Source organism: Tamandua tetradactyla, chromosome 6 (assembly GCF_023851605.1).
Source record: "Tamandua tetradactyla isolate mTamTet1 chromosome 6, mTamTet1.pri, whole genome shotgun sequence".
NCBI classification, from domain to species: domain Eukaryota; kingdom Metazoa; phylum Chordata; class Mammalia; order Pilosa; family Myrmecophagidae; genus Tamandua; species Tamandua tetradactyla.
The window spans coordinates 38,115,760-38,137,100 of record NC_135332.1 but is presented as its reverse complement, the minus strand read 5'-3'; the positions used below and the strand labels follow the sequence as shown (position 1 = coordinate 38,137,100).

The 21,341-nt window shown below is 48.2% G+C and overlaps 1 protein-coding gene across 2 annotated transcripts in view; it reads right to left on the bottom strand.

Annotated features, from left to right (window-relative positions):
* Positions 1-3,927: 3,927 nt before the first annotated feature.
* Positions 3,928-21,341, bottom strand: part of AKAP1 (A-kinase anchoring protein 1) — a 35,644-nt gene continuing 18,230 nt past the window's right edge. For both annotated transcript variants that reach the window (XM_077164871.1, XM_077164870.1), the window contains exons 2-11: positions 17,858-19,520; positions 15,115-15,248; positions 13,456-13,582; positions 12,777-12,904; positions 9,999-10,176; positions 8,272-8,422; positions 7,770-7,837; positions 5,868-5,941; positions 5,588-5,650; positions 3,928-5,056 (exon numbers count right to left, since the gene is read on the bottom strand). In XM_077164871.1, the coding sequence (XP_077020986.1) occupies positions 4,982-5,056; positions 5,588-5,650; positions 5,868-5,941; positions 7,770-7,837; positions 8,272-8,422; positions 9,999-10,176; positions 12,777-12,904; positions 13,456-13,582; positions 15,115-15,248; positions 17,858-19,496 (2,637 nt within the window). In that variant the 5' untranslated portion in view covers positions 19,497-19,520 and the 3' untranslated portion in view covers positions 3,928-4,981. The remainder of the gene's footprint in view (positions 5,057-5,587; positions 5,651-5,867; positions 5,942-7,769; positions 7,838-8,271; positions 8,423-9,998; positions 10,177-12,776; positions 12,905-13,455; positions 13,583-15,114; positions 15,249-17,857; positions 19,521-21,341) is intronic.

Here is a 21,341-nt window from a genome sequence, read left to right as displayed (position 1 = left end):
TGCAAGAAGGAATGAAGCTGTAAAGCATGCAACTAAGTGAATGAAACTTGAGGACTGCATGTTGAGTGAAATAAGCCATATGCCTGACTTATAATGCCTTACTAACATGGGCTAACTATAATGTTCAAACCCTAAGAATTGAATTAGAGATCGTAGCTTATCAGGTTGGGGCTTATTGTAAACGTTCCTAGATTGTAAGGTCTTACAGCAGTCACATCTATTCTTGAGTTGTAACTGCTACTTCTAAATTCTGAGATGCTGAGCTCTTTGTGTATAAACTGGTCATTGCCTGGTACTTTGGGTATCTGTGTGACACCTGAGATTCAGAGCTCGAGTTCTAAAGCTACAAAAGTCAGCATTATCCCATATAGCAACTACTTAAAAAGCTGAAAGTCAGACCAGACTTCAACTACAGATATGAATAAAGTTGATCTGGTTAGGACTCAGGTAAATCTGATACATGTAAAGGATGATACTAATTATATTTTAAAACTCTTCAACTTCTGTGTGAAACCAAAGGAAGAGATGTTTATTTGGTGCAAAATTTATATTTTCAGTAGCACACTACTAATTTAACTTATATGGTCCGTTTATTTGAGCACCATAATCATATGAAAACTCGAATAGGGAGTGAGATGTTGGCTTGTACAGGTTAGTGTGATGCACTGATACATCCCAGGGTAATCTGGATGGAAGACAAAAAAAAAAAAAACATATGCAAAATCCCCTTGAGGGACTAGGGAAAAATGCAGAATTATTAGACTTCCCCATTTGGGAAATAGATGATAGTCTCACAAGCACTGGAGACTACCAATATCTTGGGGCTTGCCCTTATGAAACCTATTCCTGCAAAACAGAAGCTAAACTACTTATAATTATGCCTAAGATTTCCCCCACAGAACCTCTTTTGTTGGTCAAATATGGCCACTCTCTCTAAGCCACCTCAGCAGGTAAACTCACTTGACCCCCAGGGGTGTAAGTCTCCTTGGCAATGTGGGACCTGACTCCCAGGCATGAGCCTGGACCTGGCATCATGGGATTGAGAAAGTCTTCATGACCAAAAATGGGACAAGAAATGAAAAAAAGTTTCAGAGGCTGAGAGATTTCAGAGTCAAGAGGTCATTATGGAGGTTATTCTTATGCATTTTCGATATCCCTTTTCACAGTGCATTGGAGTAGCTAGAGGGGAATGCATGAAACTGTTGAACTGTAAGTAGTCTTGATTCTTGAAGATGAATGTATAACTATATAGCTTTTACATGTGACTATGTGATTGTAAAAACCTTATAACGGACATTCCTTTATCCAGTGGACATATGAGTAAGAAAATAAAGACAAAAAAAAAAACAACAAAATAAATGGGAGGGGATGGGGGGTATGGGATGTTTTGGGTATTCGTTTTTACTTCTATTTTTAGTTTTTGGAGTAATGAAAATGTTCAAAAATTGATGGTGATGAACGCACAACTATATGATGATACTATGAACCACTGACTATATACTTTAGATGACTTTATAGTATGTGAATATATCTCAATAAAATTGCATTTAAAAGGGAAAAAAAAGATCAGTTGCATTGTTTTATGACAGGACAGTGGTTAGGAGCACCTGCCCAGGAAGAAACAGTTTGGGTCTTTACTCAGCTTCATGCACAAACCACTTTATGAAGTTACCAGCTTATACTTTCACAGTTTGCTCATCTATGAAATAATCCCCATCTCTCTGGGTTGTCAGATGATTAGGTATTACCTGTAAAACAACTGGCACAATGTCTGACACAGGGTAAGCGCTCCCTAACTTTAGCTGCTGATCTTGTCTTATAGCCTTAAGCTTGTGATGGTTAGAACTGACACTGGTTCTCGTTTTATAGAGGTTGATGCCTGTGACACAGTCAAGGTTGCACAAAGCATAAAGAACCACAGGACCAGTGCCCACTAGGATCAGCCACCCCACCCGTACCTAAAAAGGCCCCATGGACCAGACGGGAAGTAGTGGAAACCAACACTGGAAGCTCTGGCCCCAAGCCCAGCACTCACTCTCTACCCCACCCCAACAAAAGACTGACATTCCCAAATCTCTCTCTCCAGCCCTGGCCTCTCCCTTAAGATGTCCCCAGAATGGCCCACAGGTAATTCAAAGAACAGTGCGTAATTCAATTCAAAGTGCGTCAACTTCTAGGATACTGGAGGAAGACCTCCAGAAACTCACTCCTCCATAAAAATAACAAAAATGTGGGCAAAATGGTCAAAATCAACATTCTCAGGACTCTGGAAATTACCCAGAGGCTTTCAACAATCTGAGAAACGTTTGTTCATAATGTAAATCACCCTTCACCAACCTCCATGCCACTTTTCCTCCCATATGCCAAATCCTGTTTAGTGGAACCATCCTTGAAGGATAAAACCTGTCTTCCTCATCTCCTCTGTCCCCACCCCCACTAAGGACTTTAAGGATCCAGCACAAACACATCTCATCCACCCAGGTCACCATACTGGAGGATGTCCTTCTATCGGATCTGAGCTACCCAGGCTTCTCCCCCTCACCACCCTCCCCCACTGCACCAGAACTCTGTTGCTACCTGTGCCTACCCTTTGACCCTAGCGACTCCCTAGAGATAAAGACCAATCTGTACAGCAGGCTCTTGTAAGCTTTCTCCCAAACTACTTTGTCTGGCTCCCAAAGATCCTTTCATGAGAGATTTCAGCGATGCTGAGCTATACAGCAATGCGACTTGGCCAAAGTCATATCCCATTTCTGCTAGGACTTAGTGCTCTGGGCAGCTATGATTGCACGAGCACGCCCTGTGGGCCCAGCTCCATACAAGCAGGTGACATCATTTGAGGACCTTATGTAGTAGGTACCATTACCTGATTTTACACATGAGGAAAAAGGCTTTTAACCACTTGTTAGCCTCATAGGTGAGACTCAACCCAACCCAATTCAGGCTCCAGAAGCCACAGCCATTGGGCAAAACAGTAAGGAGGGTTAACAGGCCTGCTAGGATGGGACTCAGAGAAACTCCAGGGAGAGGGGGCTCGCAGTCTTCCTGGGATGGGGAAGAGGGTCTTGGCAGCAGAGAAGAATGGCTGCAGCTCTGGAGGAGGATTCTTGCAGCCCTAAGGTCTGTTGGACTATCTCAGTTCTCCTAAGACATATTGATGTGCTCCCCACAGCACCTGTGAGGGGTGGGAAAGCCACAGAACACTGAGGCCCAAGCCAAACTGTGGGAGAGGCAGGGGGAGCGGCTGTGCAGGGTGGCTAGACTGCAGGGGTATGAGACTAGCTTTCGGGAGTGGGAGCATATCAAACCTTTCGAGGTTTCATAGCCGCTCTCACCATTTAAATGTATACATTAAATGTATACATTTTTATTATCATTTTTTATCGCTGTAATAGATTAAATAACTCAGTAGACATGTTAATCACACACAACTGAAGAATTCTGGAAATCAGTGCTTTAAACTTGAGTATCTCCTGGGAGATTTTGCAGGTTCAGCTATTTAGATTCAACGGGGAAGCCAGAGGAGACTTGGCTGCCACCTGGTGAGATGGGGAGAGAGAAAAAGGTCCAGTGGAAATTTCTGGACAAACTGTCTTCAAAAACTGTAAGTCTCCTTTATTTATATATTTATTTTTTTGGTATGCTGCATGGTGGGGGTCACATTTCATTCTTCTTCCATGTGAATATTCCGATATTGCAGCACCATTTGTTGAACATCTTCTTTTTTTTGGAGGAAGTGCATGGGCCAGGAATTAAACCTGGGTCTCCCACATGACAGGCAAGAATTCTACCACTGAATGACCCGTATAAGACTCCTTCAGATGCAGCAGTCCTTGTGGGGCATGTGGGGTGGACCCACCAGCCCACCCCCTATGCTCCCCACCCCCTCCCAACCTTTTGTACCACTGAAAAAAATAGACTCAAAGATAGAGTTTATATAATTTGAGTTTATATAAGTTTAAGTTAAGTTACTTATTTTTAAATTGCACAATGCTGAAGCCAGTCTAAAAAAAAAGGAATCAAAAACACACCACTGCAAGGTCATTCAATGAGTCACTTTTTCACAAGTTTGTACAGCCAGACGATTCCCTGACCACGCTCTATACAGTCATACTGTCGGGGTACAGGGGGGCCACGCAGGCCTGCTAAGAAGACTTGGGATCGGCGGCTGTACTCTGCAGAGTTAACTTCTACTTACAGATGACGCTTGGTGTGGCAAAATCTTGAGTTCCCTTTCTTTTCCAGTGTATCTTGTACAAAATATTACATTTTTGAACATATATTTACAAATTTTGCACAAATAGAAAATGGTTACAAATTACAACCAGGCTTGGCAGGATGACAGTTCTGTCTCCCCCCACCAGTAGTGACGAGGGCTTCATATTTACATCTGCATTTAAAAAAATTTGTGTTCCTAGAGACCTAGATGAAATTTATAAAAAATGGTTGAACGCCATAAATTCATTTAGTGAGCTGTACAAATCATTGATACCCACGGGTCAGTTCAGGCCTCGCTCCCTGAAGGCAGGAGGAAGATTCTGAAGTCAAAGAAACCCTCTCAGGCAAGCCGAACGCATCTCTTTGCTTGTTGCCTGAGTGCAGGAATACCACCACTTGTTTGTTTTGGTGGGGGAGGGAGTGGGAAGGAAAACTGATAGGAGGAGGAACAGAATAACCTAGTTGAAGTTGGTTGGTTTTACACCTCATTTTTTTTTTTTTTTAATTTAACAGTTTGGAACCAGGTTAAATAAGCCAATTGGCTTGTTAAATATCACCTATGGATTTGAAAAGAACACACAGTTCCCTCCTTTTCTTTGAGATGAAACTTCTTCGATGTGATTACAGTATGGGGAAGGAAAAAAAAAAGACTTTCTGGGGAGGACAAAGTTTTGTTCTTCTGATGTAAATTCTTTGCCTTGTTGCCAAGCCCAACTTTAACAGTGCAAAAAAGACTCAAGAAGCGGCTGCTGGAGGGCAGGGGTCAGAGGCTTGCGTAGTAGCTGTCTACCCACTGAGCAAGTCCCCGTTCCACCAGACACCGGTTTATCAACACCACCTAGAAGAGAAGTTCCCCTTGAGAGCCTTGCCCACGGCCTCCATTGCTTCGTATTCTTACAGCCCTAGAACAACCTCACAAGCATTTTCTGGGCCAACAGGATCATTTACTTAAATGTTCCTGTGGCCACTTTGACATGAGGACAGGCATTCCAGTATGCTCAAGAAATCTAACCACAGGATGGAGGGATAGGAGAACCCAATGGACAGAAGGTCCAGGAAGGGCTGCAGCAGATTTCTCCATGCTGCCACCACTGACATTTTGGGCTGGATATTTCTTTGCTGTGGGGACTGCCCGGGCACTGTAGGACATTTAGCAGCATCCGTGGTCTCTATTCACTAGATGCCCCCAGGACCCTCCTTAACTGTGACAACCAAAAATGTCACTGGACGTGGCCCAACGTCCCCTGGGGGTTCTGGTCTATAGTTCTATCTCCGAGTTAGCTCAAGAGGAAACCATGCCAGAACCAGTTCCAAATCATCCATTACTGCTGGCCGGCAAACCAGAAGAGGAATGAATGACAGAACTTACTTCATCACCAACCACACTCCACAGCTGAATCAGAGGAAGGCCAGTTGGACTGTAACTCGTCACCTGGAAAAAAAAAGTGAGCCTGTTTTAAAGCTGCTCCCACCTTACAGTCATCTCATTAAAGGCTGCTGGCTGAGCCAGGCTCCGAGCATGGGAAGGGAGGAATTTTAGAGCTCAATTCCAAGAAGCCCAGATACTTAACTAACGGAGGCAAGGGAGGCACTGCAGGAGCCAGGCAGGAGGCTCCTCAACAAACCCCTCCCAGCCCCTGACCACCCACCTGAGCAAGCAGCGCTGTGTTTCCTGTCATCTCACTCATAGCTGCATCTGCTTCAGGTGAAAAGTGGTCATCATCTTTAAAAGGAGAAGGAAAAGCGGCATTTAGGCTCTCACCTAGGCAAGACCTTCTTGTCACTTACATGACTTTCAATTGTATTCCAAGCACACGTCAGGTGCTGCAGCAGGACTTGAACCCTTCATTTAGGTGAGCCACCTACATCAGGTGCAGACCTCAGGCCTCCGCATGGCTCTACACGGGTAGCCTCAGGGGCACAGCCATATGCCACCCACTGGGGAGTAGGGGGCAGGAGAGCAAAGGGACAGAAACCCTACCCTCGTGAGCTACTGAGGCGCTGGCAGTGCCACCACCACATGTGGGTGCCGACTGTGCTGTGAGCGTCGTGTGCACCTGTGCCCCATCAGCTGCGTGCTATGCGATGGCAGCAGTGCCATCCCCACCTTACAGATGAGAACACTGAGGCAAAGGCTGACCAGCCAAAGCCAACCACCTCCTGGAGTGGTGAGAGTGGAATTCAACTCGCGCAATCAGCCCCGAGCCCCACAGGGACAGTCACCAGGCAGGAGGCAGGGTGGCGAGGCTGCTTCTGCTTTGTTGGGTTATAAAAGTTAAGCTAAGAACACACCCAATCAGTCAGGAAAGGGCAAATACTGTGTGATTCCACTTACATGAGATATCTAGAATAGGCAAATCCACAGAGACAGAAAACAGAATAGAGGTTACCAGGGCTGGGCTGGGGGGTGGCAGGTACGAGGAGTTATAGGAGAGGAGTACAGAGTGTCTGATCTGGGCTGATGGAAAAATTTTGGTAATGGATGGTAGCGATGGTAGCATAACATTGCAAATGTAATTAGTGCCACTTGATAGTACACTTACAAGTGGTTTAAACAGCAGATTTTGTGTTACATGTATTTTACCACGTTATAATTAAAAAAAGGAAGAAAGAACATACCCAAGGTAAGAGATGGTAGAAATGGGAGAGGGAGGTGTTTACAAAGGTCTAGGAAAGTCTTAGAGAAGGTTGGAGTATTTTAGCTGAGCCTGGACAGACTGTTAAGATGGACAGAAACTGGAGAAAAACAGAAATTGGGCAATAGCGATAAAAGAAAAGAAAAGAAAACAAAGATCTTGCCCATGTTTTCTATCCAATGACTCCAAACAGACTGAAGTGTTTCTAATACACGTAATCACCTTGACAACCCAGACCAAGGTCAGACAGGGTGAACCTGGGGTGGGGGGTGGGGAGCATGGAATAAGCAGACCCTGCTGCCCACAAATATAAAATTCCTAGCCATGAACGGTTGCTATTTGGTAACCATCTTCTACATACCAGCTCTAGAGTGTGCATCATTCTCACAGCCTCCCTCAAAGACAGCTTCAATTTCCCCCTCTGGTGACAGTATTAAGTAATTTGCCCAAGATCTCACAGCCAGTCCTCTTCTCTGGGGCAGAGCTACCACAGTCTAAGACACTGGACATTGGCTGAGGGTGAGGCTTAGCACAGCCCCTGCTAGCACCCATGGGAACTGTGACCTGGCTGAGCAGGGCTGCTGAGCTCAGCCATGAGTGCTAAAACTCTGGTTTGGACTGCATGCTGGGAAGTGCCTTTGTAGGAAGCAGCTCAGTTGGAAGCATGGGTGAAGTCTAGAGCAGTGGTCCTCAAAGGCCGATTCCTGGACCAGCAGCATCTACCTCACCTGAGAACTTGTTAGAAATGCTAGTTCTCATGCCTCGCCCCAGACATACTACATCAGAAACTTGAGTCATGCCAGCAATCTGAGTTTGCAGAAACTCTCCAGGTGAGAACCTCTGCTCTAGAATGAAAAGATCTCTCAGTGCTCCCACCTCTGCCCCCACCCGCAAGCCGGAGGCCCCCCCTGTTACCTGACAGGGGCATCACGCTGTCCAAAAGGACTTCCGCTCCCTGGAATGGCAGCGTCACAAAGTCAGACCTGTAAAGTTGAGAACATGGGCTGGAAGGCTGATCCAACTCCAGGCTACTATTCATCTTGTGCTTAGTACAGAGACACCCACGATCCAGGACGAAGCGGGACAGGGGGGTGGCGGTAAGGATCCCTGCCCGCAGGCAGCCTACCCTGATGCAAGCTTGACCCCAGAGGGACTTCCTGCAGATTTCCAGAGATGAACCTGCTTCTCTTTTGATGTAGGATATTGGGAGAATTTTTACTTAAGACACGCCTTTCTGGCTCATTTTGGTTGAGGCAAGTAATCAAGTTTGCTTATATCAGACTCTGCTAAAACACAGTTGGCAACAGCAGAGGGGAAGAATAAGCCCATTTCCTAGGCTTGGTAACTGAGACAGGTGCCACAGCACACAGGGCATGTGCCTCTCTGTCCGTCTGGCGTCTCAGGAGTCTTTACGCACCTGATTTGCCGGAGCACATCTACTTTCACCCTCTTATAGCCACCGTAGTCCACGTAGCGAATCTCCACCTCGTTGGTGTCCTCGTAGGAGGCCACCACTTGAGCTCGCCACCAGGCCCCGTCCGCACCAGGGGCGGCACAAATGACTGCGACTGCGGGGCAGAAAGAGGAGCATGTGGGCACCAGGGGCCACCCCAGTCAACACTGCCCACCTCATATTACTTCCCAGGAACCTGCCTCTCTTGGCCAGGAAAAGAATGACACGAGCCTCCCCAGAGCCCAGGCCACCGAGGAAAATCTGAGATATTGGAAATTCAGCCCAGCATGTGTGCTGCCCCCAACGCTATCCAGACCAAAAAGCACTCAGACTAGATCCATTTTCCCTAATGCCTACTGAAGCCCAACCCAGGTACAGATTAACTGGAAACTAAACAAGTAAAATGTATAACTCTGGGAAGTCCCTAAGAGAATCAAGAACCAGGAAGAGCAGCCAGATCTCAGTGGCCTGGCGTCTGAGGTCTGTTCTGGCCTATGATGGCCCAGACACAGGGCTGAGCAGAAGGGGACTCCTAGGCCTAAGCCCCTCTGCTTCTTCTTCTAGTTTGTGCCTCGGGAAGGTGCTGAGAGCACTGATGTTTTGGGCAGCCAACAAGGCCAGAGGGCAAGTGCTTCATGGGTCACCAACACCTATCCTGGGGTAGCAGGGATAGGGGTAGATGAAACCACAGGGTAAAGATGAGGCCACAACCCCTCGAACCCCCCAGCAGCAGTCCAGGTCAGCTGGCACGAGGGTCTGTGGGCCAGAGCTGGCTACATTGGTCTCCTTATAGGAGGCAACCACTTGACCTTTAAATGGAACCCCTGGGGCAGTCACCTCTTAGCTCTGGTTTGATCTTTACTGCAGGGTCAAGGTGACTTTAGAGAATCTGATGAAAACCAAATTCTTATTCCTATAAAATGCTACCTAATTTCAAGGGTTTTGCTGATGCCTTGAAGCCCATCAGTGTTTCACAGGTTAGGAGTCCCTGATGGAGGTAGCGGGAGAGATGGCCTAACACTCAATCCCTGTTGACAATGGCAAAAAAAAAAAATCATAGCTACAGGGAGGGCCACGGTGGCTCAGCAGGTAAGAATGCTTGCCTGCATGCCCGAGGACCTGGGTTCGAGTCCCGGTGCCTGCCCATGTTAAAAAAAAAAAAATCATAGCTACAAAGGGTAGGCTCAGGAGTCTAACCTGGGTTCAGATCCTAGCTCCTGTTCAGGTCTCACTTGGGGGCAAACTTGACTTTAGAGGCTCAGTTTCCTGATCTGTCAAGTGGAGATGACCCAACCCACTACAACAGGTTTGCTGGATTTAGAGATCTTTTGTGGGGAGCCCGTGGTTTTACATATACAGTACTCGATTCTAATTCCAGGGACAAGTGGGTATCCGCCCCATTTACAGCTCTGACAGTAAGTGACAGAGCTAGAATCTGAATCCAAGTGTCAAGACTCCACTCCAATTCCACTGCTCCATCAGCCAAAAGAAACACCAGCACCCGCAAGAAATTCGACCCAGCACGAGGCCATGCTAGTGGCAGAAACTCAGGGGAGGCTCTCCCCAGGAAGAAGCCCAGAACAGTCTAACCCCTGGTCAAGACCAAAGGCAGAAAGAGGCAGCCCCCAAAGCAGCTTCCCTGGCCCGGCCAGAGCCCAGGGCTTCACTCTGACTCTCAGGGAAGCACTTACTTTCCACTGGGGTAGGCAAGGTAGGGATTCCAGGCTGAGAATAGCAGAGGTACATCTGCTGGTCCAGGCTGCGCAGCGCGTGGAAGGTGGGATGCGTATGCTGCTGCACAAACAGGTGCCCGGCATTGACCTGGTTGACCACGATTACCTCCACAGTGATGCCGTTGGGGAGCATGAGCTGCACAGAGGAAGGGGAAGGTGCGGCAGGCACTGAAATAATCCCTCTCTTCCCTTGTTTGGGATAAGCCCCAAGGCCCCAGGGCAAGTCTTTGAACTTGTACATCTTCAAAAAGGGCATGCCAACCCCCCAAAACATGGCAACCAGATGGCAGTGGCTCAGGGAAAACTACTTTAGCCGCGGAAAGCATTTGACACCACTGTGGTCCCTGTCCTGCGTTCCCACGAATAACCACAAGGGGCATTCTCACCTCAGGCTGGGGGCAGGGTGGCTCCCAGCAGGGATAGGGGGCCAACTGTTGATGTGGGGTTGGGTGTGACGTGGCCAGGGCAAGGGGGCTCCTCCAGGGCTTCCCCTCCCTCCCACCTCTCTTGATGAGCCTGTAAGACCCAGGAAGGGCAAACATGGAGATGAGGCGATCACTGAGAACAACTCCCAACCAGTCGATGACCTGAGAAGCTTATGATTTGAGAGTGTCTCACTACTCAAGTGAGGCCCAGCACCAACGTGTGCAATAGTGTGCACGACACCTCCTCTTGCCATCCGACACTTCCTCTTCCCATCTGTCCTTAGGATGGGGCCCCTGCGTGCTGCTCCACAGAGATCACCCAATCCGTCCCCCTGGCTTAGGGATTTGGAAAGGAGATTTGCTCAGTGAACAGACCCTACCTAAAGGTGTAGAAGACACCACTATCGATCTCTAAAGAACTGTCTTTATGGAATCAACAATGCCTTCCTGACCAAAAGGGGAAAGAAAATTATAACCAGCAGAGTATCGGTGGCTGGGAGAGTTCAGACAGAGTCGAGAGGCTACTCTGGAGGCAACACTCAACGCAAGCTTCAACTAGACACTGCTACTTATCGTGGTTTGCCAATCCCCAACCAAAACCATCCCTGCCAACCCTAAAGAACACCTAGGGATTTACATGAGAGTCTACACAGGTTCTGTGCATTAGGGATCACTTTCCAGAAACCTACAACCTCCAGATGGGTTCCTGGACCAGATTAAGTCCTGAAATGCAGAGGGGCCAGCCTCTCCAGAACATCAACTAGTTCCATCCCCTAATCCCACATTATCAACAACCCCTTCCAACATGAAAAAGTTAGAGTGGGCATAGCCCAAATACCCCTAAAGATTGGGAGAAACATCAAAGTGATGGTGGAGTTATACAGAGAAAGTCGGGTTTAACAAATGAGTATCATTGCTGGACCATTATATTGATATTTCTTTTAATCTCTAGTGTCTTGGAGCAGCTAGGAGGAAAAAATTTAAATTGTGGAACAGTAACCCATACCAAACTCTAAAATTTGTTCTACAACCAATTGCTGTGGTGTGCTGAAATTTACTGCTTTTCTGTAATTATGTTACAAAAAAAAAAAGAAAGAATTGTCCTTAGACACTAGTTTTCCCAACGTCAAGCTACTGGCAACATCTATAGGCTCTGCACATGATACGACTCTAATTCTGTATCTGGGGGCCACCGAGAGAAAAAACCCTCTGGCTTAGAGTGTTGGCCATCACCATGATCTCCCCAGAGCTACTACCGCTGCTGGTTGAGAGGCCTCTGGAATCTCCTTTCTGGTTCCATGGAGCCAAGCAGAGCAGAAAGGAAGGAAACCATACAAAGCACTCAATTAAAAAAATAAATAAAGAGTGTGTTTGGGGCCAAGCTTCCTGGAAAAAAGTTCTACATGATTTCAGGAGTGAAGTATGCAGGATTCAGCCCACTCCCAAATTCCACAGGAAAGAAAAGGGGACACCTTATTTCTTCTCCCATAGCATGAGGATCTTTGGGGAAGAGATATAATACCGAAATGCCTCCCATCTCAAACAAAACCCAGGACAGCAGTTTTCCTAGAGAAGCACATTCAGCTTATTTATGTAAAAAGCAACTACTTTGGGCCCACAGAACACTGCAATTCCACGCCCAGTGAGGGCGGGCTCACACCACGATGTAGGAATACTCAAGTGTGTGACAGAGGCAGCAGGCCACCAGCACATAGGGGCCCTTAAGATACCAGCTTCTCCTCCAGCCAAACTCCTATGACAACCTCCAAACAACCACCTGCTCCCTGGGCTTCATGGGTGTATGCCTTTTTTTTTTAATAATCTAGGTACCTTCTGGAAGAGGAAAGGGGAAGGCACTCCCTCACCACGGCCACTACTAAGCCTGACTCAAGTAGAAAGGAAGGGCACTGATCCATCACAAGCCTCATTCAAGCCCACAATGCACAAGGCCTCAGAGGTGCTGGGTGGTGACCCTGGGCCTAGCACAGCTTTAAAGAACCCCAAGCTAGTCCAGACACACCTAGTCTCCTGGCTGGACTATAGTTCGCTCTAGGGAAACGCCTAGAAAATGTAGAAGGTGCCCAGGTAGTACAGCCAGGGGAAAGTGGTTCTTCCAGGCAGGATCGGGCAGCCTCTGGCTTCCTGTCCAGCACTTCACCCCCGCTTCCCGTCCCCAGAGAACACAGGCTAGTAGAAGAAGCAATCATTCACATGTTCTGGGCCTTCTGGGCGCATGGCACTGGGAGTTTCTTTTGGGGGACCAATATGAAGAAGAAACAAAAAATCCTGATCACATTAGGAGCATGCTCACCCAGGAAGTCATTGGTAGAGAAGGCAGCGCCAGCGAAGGCAACGGGGGAGCATAGATATTGGTGAGGTTCAGTTCTTTGAACTTCTTCCCAATCAGGTTCAGTGCTTTGTCCACATGATGCTGAGAGCCTAAAAGGGGGGTGGGTCAGGGCACAGAATCACTGTGGGTTAAAGAAACATCAGAGCAAAACCAGCTCAAGCAGGTATGTCAGGATTCAAATGCATTAGGGGCGTCGAGATGCTGAGCCCTGCCTTAGGAAGAAAGACGTCTAAAGAAGCTCAAAACTGATCACTTTCAACCCTCTGCTGGGGATGATCATGGTTTGAACAGAATAGAAAGAGAGCAGCAGGGAAAGGACTGACCCTCATTTACCAAAGCAGATCACACACAGGGCATCTGTGCTCAGGGGGGCCAGGACGCACTGTAATCCTGAACCCCTGAGAGGTCTGAGCACCTCTCCTGGGCAGCAGATCTGTGGGGGAAGGGCATAAGTCTCCTACAAGCAAGTAAACTGGGGAAGAGACCTGAAGATACCCAATGCTCCCCCTTCCCCAGGGATAAGGAGCAGGTTTTCTATTTAGAGGCTGAGATTCCAAAAGGGCAGCAGTTGGGCTCAAATGCTTAAATTACTCACATTTCAGGTAAGAAAACTAAACACAGGACAGCAGTTGCCACTGACCTTCTATGTGGCAGATCTGGACGTTCTGGGTGTAAGGTAGGGTTGAAATGTAGATCTTGGCACCAGATGTCTGCTTCAGAAAACTCACGTACCGCCCCTGCTTGCCAATTAACCGACCAACTAAATGCTTCCAGAAAGACAAAGAAATGAGAGGGTTAACAGGAAGCTGATTTCCTACCCTCCCGAAGACACAGCTCGTTTTAAACAACGTCAAATTTAAACATATTTTATTCTATTTTAGTACTTCTGTGCCCAGCACTTAACATTTATTCATAGCATTTATGAAACAGGTTCCCCCGTTCATTTTGCAGATGGGGAAGCAGGTCCATTGAGGCTGGTAACTCATCCAAGGCCATTCAGTTACTAAACATCTGAACCCAGCTGTTCTCAGCGCAAGGTCAGTTTGCCACTCCTCTGGCCTCTTCTCCCTCCCTCAAGGCTGCTCAAGTTCAAAGATGAAGGATTCCTAGTTGAAAATAAGCTTCTAAAGACCCTTGGGCTTCTGTTGCCAATTCACAGCAGGCTGGAGCCTTCAGCAAATTCAGAGCCCAAGACACAAGAAATGTCCCACAAAGAAATGCCCAGTGTGCTAGAGTTTAAGGCCGGGAGAGGAAACCAAACTTAGCCATGATGTACAAGCTCCAAAACAAGCCTAAACGACCCTGACTCCAGCTGAGCTCCTAGGGACCTGGTCCCTCTTCGTCTAGAGCCTACCTCGCTGCACCCCTTCCACCCCCTGAAAGGGAAGAGGGCAGGACTGCTACCGGCATTACCAAGGGAGGAAGCAACTAGAGGAGCCAGCCTGCCCAAACCAGAGTTCAGACCAAGTCAAATCCCCACCTCGCCAGGCCGCTAAGCAACCCAGGGCAGTGCAGCCTGCCAATTATTTCTGAGCCCCAGAGATAAACATAAAGATCAAGCTAATAAATTGTTAAGTTTTAACAGCAAGAAGCTGGAAACCAATTAGGTACCCTGGAATTAGGGATTGGTGAAGTAAGTTGACATTCACACAATGAATAATGCAGTTAAAATTACATTTTCAAAGAAGGACATGGGAAACTTAAATTGTTCAATATTCAAAAGCATTAATTAAAGCAACATAATCTGTTTTGTTTAAAACCACAGGGTGCAAGATGAGAAGGAAATAAAAGTCTTAACAGTCACTCTCGGGGGTTGGATTAGAGCTGATTTTTATTTTCCTCATGCATTTCTATACTTCTCAAGATTTCTAAAATATGTATTTATGCTCTTCTCAATTATGAAATACACTTTACACGTTTGAGAGCTTGAGCTGCACGGAGCAGAATACACAGGGAGAAGACTCCTGGCGCCCTCAGGCTCCCAGGCTCTTTGTTTGCTAGCGTTTCCAAACAGATAACAGAGCAATGGCACACACAGGGGAAGCCCTAGGGGAGGAGGGAAAGAGGCCTATTGAGTTGGAGGACAAGAATAAGACACTCCTGAAGGCGGCAGGAGGAATTTCACCCGGTTGGCAGCTCTCTGAGCCCTGGCTTAGTGCCGCACTCCCTTTCCCTCCAGCCTCTGGCTCACTGGGGGGCTTCTCCTGGTTTCCGGTCCATCCCCCTGGCTCCCTTGCCCTAACCCTGAGTCTGCCCAGGAGCTGCACAGCCAGCCAGGTAGGGATGCCATTGCCCTTACCTTTGGCACTTCGATCTCCCAGATGATGAGGTCTACCTTCTTAGGATCGGAGCCTGCCTGGACGCTCTGGAAGCCTTCCATCTTCCTGAGGCCACAACAGCCATCCACAGAATCCATGCTGTTCCCGTCCGACCCTGCAGGAGAGGAACAAGCATACACGCACACAGACACAGGCTCAGAGCAGCCAGTAATGCACAACTCCCCAAACTCACATTCCTGGGAGGCTTCTGCCCCACGCCCCCTCCTCAAGTTTGGCAGGTGACTGTCAACTCTCAGTCTAGAAGGCTCAGAAGAACTCTCATGAAAGGAGGACTGGGGGTGTAGATACACCTAATTTTAGCCTGTCACTTACGGCCCTACTTGCTTAATTGGCAGCTGCGCCCAGCCACAGCTGCTGGAGCAGAGACAAGTGGTGAACTGGGAAGAAACGGACTCCAGCCCAGGCAAGGGGAGCCCATGGGTGGGGGAGGGGACTATCAGGTCTGCGTGGTCCCAGGGGCCGGTGTTGATACAGGCCTTCACAGGATGGACCAGGTACTCTCCCAACCATCCCGCCTCAGCCCAAGGGCCTCCAGTCCCCATGGCCTCAAGCTGGGCTCAGAGGCTGTAGCCTTCAGCCAAGCAGAGCTAGACAGAGTCCTGACTTATCTGAGAGCCCCGCTTCTTATCCCCAACCAGGGTCCTGTTTCTCTGCCAGAAGAAGACAAAGGAAGGATGATCTCCTTTCCCTCTGCTTAGGCCCAGACTGCGCAACTTAGAATGCTTTTCTGGACTCATGGTTGGTCTTAAACCCCCTGGTCAAAGACAGAGCTAGAGCACATTTCCTCATTCCTAAGAGGACGGCGGCGGAGGCACACTGGCACTAACTCAGGCTGCCCGCCTCTTGCTCAAGACCGTATCAGAGAAAACAGGGGTCCAGCCCAGCTTAAGAGGAGCGGCTCTGGCTTAAATATGATTGACTCAACCAAAAATAGATCACTCTGGAGACTCTACTAATTAGGCTATTTTCCACATGCTTTCTCCAAATCCTGGGCACATTCCTTTGCCATAGAATGTACTGTCTGGATGCAAAGGACTAGGGTCAAAATTGATTCTGCTCCCAGCTAAGGAAGGCTTCCAAGTCCACTTCAACTCCAAGGGCTTGGAACGGGCTTCCCAGCAGGGAAAACCACCTCTTCGGAAAGAAGGCTGCCTGCCCGACCCACTACACACAGATGCAGGCCGATAGGGCTCTGCTCATCCTGGTTCTCTGCCCCAAAGAGCAAGCCTAGCCAATACCTGGCACACCTGGAGGCACCCAGCAGTGGCTAAAAGCAAAGCCAGGACTTTAGCAGACAGCATTCAAAGTCCGGCTTCCAACTCCTTCAGTCAGGCAATCCCCTAGAACACTCTAAAGCTTCTACCTTCCTTGTGCTCAAAGTGGGGATGGCATGAGAATGCACACAAGGCCCTACTTGGTTGCTAGTGCTCGATGGATGCTATTAAGCAGGCTTCTGCCGTCCCTAAGCCTCTCCAGCCCCATCCCCACAGCTCAGTTACAGCATTCTTTTCCACTAACCCTAAACTCAGAAGCCATCAATACACTTGAGTAGCTACTACAGTCAGTCTGGAGTGGGCAGGACAAGCCCAAGGAGCTTGTTAATTATGCTAAGGGCAGCAGGCAGAGGGAAACCCCTTTGTTCTTAAAAATAAAGATATGTCATCCATTTTAAGATGCACTTTTAAACAAATTAGGATACATCTTATGGTATCTAGCCTCCTATAATCATGATTAGCAGCATTTTTTTTTCCTTTAAGCAGTACAAAAAACAGTGGGGTCTTGATCAATAACATCTTAGATGCAATGAAATAGAGTGTATGGTAACATCAGATGCTGCTGAAATTCCCAAGAAAGATTCCCAACTCTCCTGGAGCGGAAATGGCAGGGAAAGGCTCCAGGACAAACAAACCAGACACCACGCAGTTAATTCATGGCATCTTTCCATGAGAAATGAAAATACCCCGGGGTAACTGCAAAAGCAGGGTCAGGAGCTGCTGACCTGTAAGTTAGCGGTCTGAACTGTCTACGCTGAGGTCAGCACTCGAAAAACCCAGCGGACACTTCGTTACCAAAGTGCCCTCTTTCCCGGGGATGGAACTGCAGCTGCACAGAAAGAAAATGGCTGAGGCTCTCTGCGAAGGAATAGGTGACAGCAACAACGCAGGAAAGCTTGAGCCTCCCACAGGTATTCAAAGCTGTGGCCATTCTTTTGGGCACTTACCCCGTAAGAGCTTCTGGAGAAGGAAAGCAGGTGAAGACATGGGAACAAGCACATGATTAAAAGGAAATAAACCATTAAAACCAACTCATACCCATACTTGCCACACCAGGGAAACAAAGCTAAGGAGGCCTCTCCATTAAAAACCATTAAGAGGTTAGTGTTTAAAAGAGAAAAAAAAAGCATGCTTAGGCTAATCAGTGAATCCCACTTTAAGTGGTTCCTTCAGAAGGGCTGGGAGGGTCATTGGCTGATATACCAAGTCACAGCTCCCATGGCTTTGGGTCCTCAGGGTATCCTAAATTCTCAGTTACCCATCAGCTGTAAGCTGCACCCCAATTCTTTAGGCCACTTGGGACACACAACTGAAGAACACCATTACTGCACTGCAGGAGTAGGAGGGAGAGGCTGACCGCAGTCTTTCCCCAAGGAATAAGGGGACACCCTCCCATCCACTAAGTGATAAACACCCAAGGCCCTCCTACCTCCCGAATGATCTGCTTCTGCATCCATGGTCCATCCATCCTCTGCCCCCAAATCTGACAACTCCCCCTTCAGCACCCCATTGCTGAAGGGCACAGTACTTTCTGGCTGTGGGGGGGTGCCAGCCTTGTCCCTGGGGCTTGAGTTGGTCTCTGTGCAAGAGTCGTCGAGTCCTGAGGTGCTGGCAGAATCTGAGCACGGCCCCGAAGAAACCACCGAAGGGATGCCCTGGCTGCTGTCCGACATGCAGGGGGCACAGCCAGCATCTTCTGCCAGGGGGCCTGCCTCACCCAGCGACTCTTCAAGGGGGGCAACTGGTGGAGGGCTGGTAGCCAGGGAGATGGGGTGTATGGAGTTCTTTGGCATACTGTCCTTGGTAGGGCTGGACAGAGGGCTGTTCAGGCAGCTCACGTGGGTCTTTGGTGGTGACTGGTCCTCTACAGGCAGGTCTGAGGAAGGGGGTGCAGCAGCCAACACACCCATGGCCACCTCTGCTTTGGCTGGAATGGGTTCTGTGGCATCCTGCTTTGGGACAGTTGTCTGGCTGCCTAGACCACAGCTCTCCTCCTTTTGCCCCTGGGGCTGACCAGCCAAAGTTTGATGCTTCTGACCTGCAATCTTGTCCACTGTAACAGCCACTACTTCTTCAGATGCTTCCAAGATCACTTTGGAGATTATCTGAATGGCAACCTCCTCAATCTTCTCTTTTCTATCCAACATCTCATCTTCACCCCGTTCTACAGCAAGGTCTCTGTCCTGGTGTTTGCCACCTTGGACATGGAGTTTCAACATCTCATCACTCTTAGCCAGCTTGGTGTGAGCCGGCTCAGAGAAGCTACTTAACAACTTCCCAACTATGTAATCATCTTTCTGCACTGGCCCCATCACCTGAGCCAGGCTAGTCTTCCCATTCTCTTCCCCTCCTCCCAAGGGCACCAGGCTGGGCATTTTGCTATTCTCCTGTTCAGAGCCATGCTCTTGGGACATCACACATTCCTCAATCATGTTTTCTCCCAGCACTGCATCGCCGGTCCCTTCTGTCCCACCTGTTTCCCTTATCTTCTCCCCAGGGCCCCTCTTCTCTGTGGGGGTTGCAGACAGGGCTGGTTGGCCTCGCCCTGGCGTCCTGCTGAATGTGGACTCTCGCTTACATGCTTCAGCTGCTTCGTGGGGAAATGGTACACCCTTCGGGGATGGAAGGGGACACTCCAGGGGTATAGACTTTGCTTCATCACATGTTAGGGCTATCTCCAACTTAGCACTGTCATCTTTGCGTATTCCGGGTCGAAATCTTGGATCCATGGTATTAGGAAGGCTGCCTGAGGACTCTGATCTACGGGGGGCTGGATGTGCCCGCAGCAAGGCTGGGGCCTCCACACAAGGTTTACTCGCGGTGGGCAGTTCTTTTTCTGGCAACTGCATGACACTGGGGGTTGTGGACCCTGCTACAGGACAGGCGTCTTCCATGGGGAGGGGGTCCTCAATTGCAGGGTCTGTTCTCAGGCCCACAGTACTGGCCTCCACCTGCTTGTTGCGGCTGTTGACGTGCTCTTTTTTACGAGAGAAAAACCACCAGCAGCCAAGGAGTGCCAGCATCCCAGGCAAGGCCAAGGGAAAGAGTGAGCGGAACCGGTTTGCCATCCTGGAGGCTTGAGAGAATCACACCTGGGAGAGTAGGATGAGAGGGAGAGAAGGAGTGCTATGAGAGCCGAGTGAGAGGATGCTGATGCCATTTTACACGGAAGATGAGTGGAGGGGTCTATGGCCAGAGCGATTTGCTCTCCCCTGCTCTGCCCCCAAAAGAAGCAAACCTCTCTCACTACTGAGTGATTCTCCGCAGGCAGGTGGACACCTTTGTGCTCCCTAATTCATGCACACTCCTGTGAAACAAACTGACCCTTTCTCTTGACCCCAGCTCCCTTTCTTCACAAGCTTCATGATGCCAAATCTTTCCTACATGCCCTCAAGGGGCTAGTTATGCTTAGTGTGTGTAAATTCCCTAAACTGCCAGAACCTTTTAATCTATTCAGGTAGCACTGGAATATTTTTAAACACCCAGAGAATCCACATGTACATAAAGCCCTCACAGATACCCATAAAAAATCATCCCAGAAAAGGTGAGCAAAAGAGCAGTCTGTTACAGAGTAATATTCAGCCAGAAGCAAGGATGAGCAAGATTGCAAATGGATAAGGGGACATACCAGGGGGTTCCAGGGTGAAAGGGTCCTTAAGGCACAGGCCACACTTATAGAGAATTCAAGTAGCCCGGGGGTGGGGGGTGGGGCGGATCCTGGGGACACACAGCAGAGTCTGGACTTTATCCTGGAGGCACTGGAGAAGCAGCACAGATCTGCAAGGTATACACCCCAAACTGGGTTTCCAAGTGATTCTAGGAGCAGAATGTACAGGGAACCTAGAGACGTAAGCTAATTAGATCCAAGCAAGGAAAACCGATAAGGGCTAGAAGGAAATAGACATATACAGGAGATGAGGATTAGCTGAGATACTATCTATTAAGAGCTCTGCAAAGCAGTGTTAGATTTTGTTAGAGATAAGTAACAAGATTTATTTTAGAATACATGTATTCAATACCTCCTATGCCAGAAAAGTTTAATCCATCTGCAAAAATGATGTCTTCTTAAAACCTAAAATCCTCCAACTGACCTAGTAAATGACATCTTAATTTGATTTTGTATTTTATTGCAGAGGTTACAAATGTAAATGTTTTAACAACTCTTACATGGCTCAATTTATTAGTTAAGAGCATCTGTTCTTTTAACAGTAGCCCGGGTGGTTTTATCTGGTTGATAGTTCAGTCAGTGTTAAGAACCAGTTTCCTAGGACACAGCTCAGACCAGAAGAACTGAGCATACTTTGGGAACCAAACCTCCAAGAAATGTAGTATCTCAGGCCCCAAATCCAGACCTGCTGGATCAGAAGCCTCATTTCAACAAACCCCTGACAAGATGCATAGGCATATACAGTTTGTGAAAGAGTGCTAGTAGACAAATTCAATCCCCAAAGTGACAGAGGGGTAGGCAGGGAGTGGAGTGTGTGGTCATCTCCAGAAGTCCCTCCATCTTTAAAGATAAACCTCGCTAACATATGAAGATGAAGCAATGAGATTGGAAAGTACAAAGCAGAGCTAATTAAGCAGTGGCCAGGGCTCAGAAGATTTTGTATTAATACTTCTGAGCTGAAAGCTTTGATAATGCTACGAAAGGGCTTTAGAGTCCAGCATGTGTCAACTTTCCTAGACACTTCCCCTTGCACCATTTAATCCTCAAACAGCTGGTCTGAGACGTATTCCCGTTTTAAAAAGCTGGAAATTGTCCCAGAAAAGGTTAAAATAAGTTAGGGTCATCCAGCCAAGGGATTTGAACCCAGGTTCTACTCCACGTTAAATCTCAAACCCACTAATCAGTGTATCTTCATGGGGAAGATGCACTGTATGGCCAAGGAAAAGGGAAGTTCACACTACCTGTC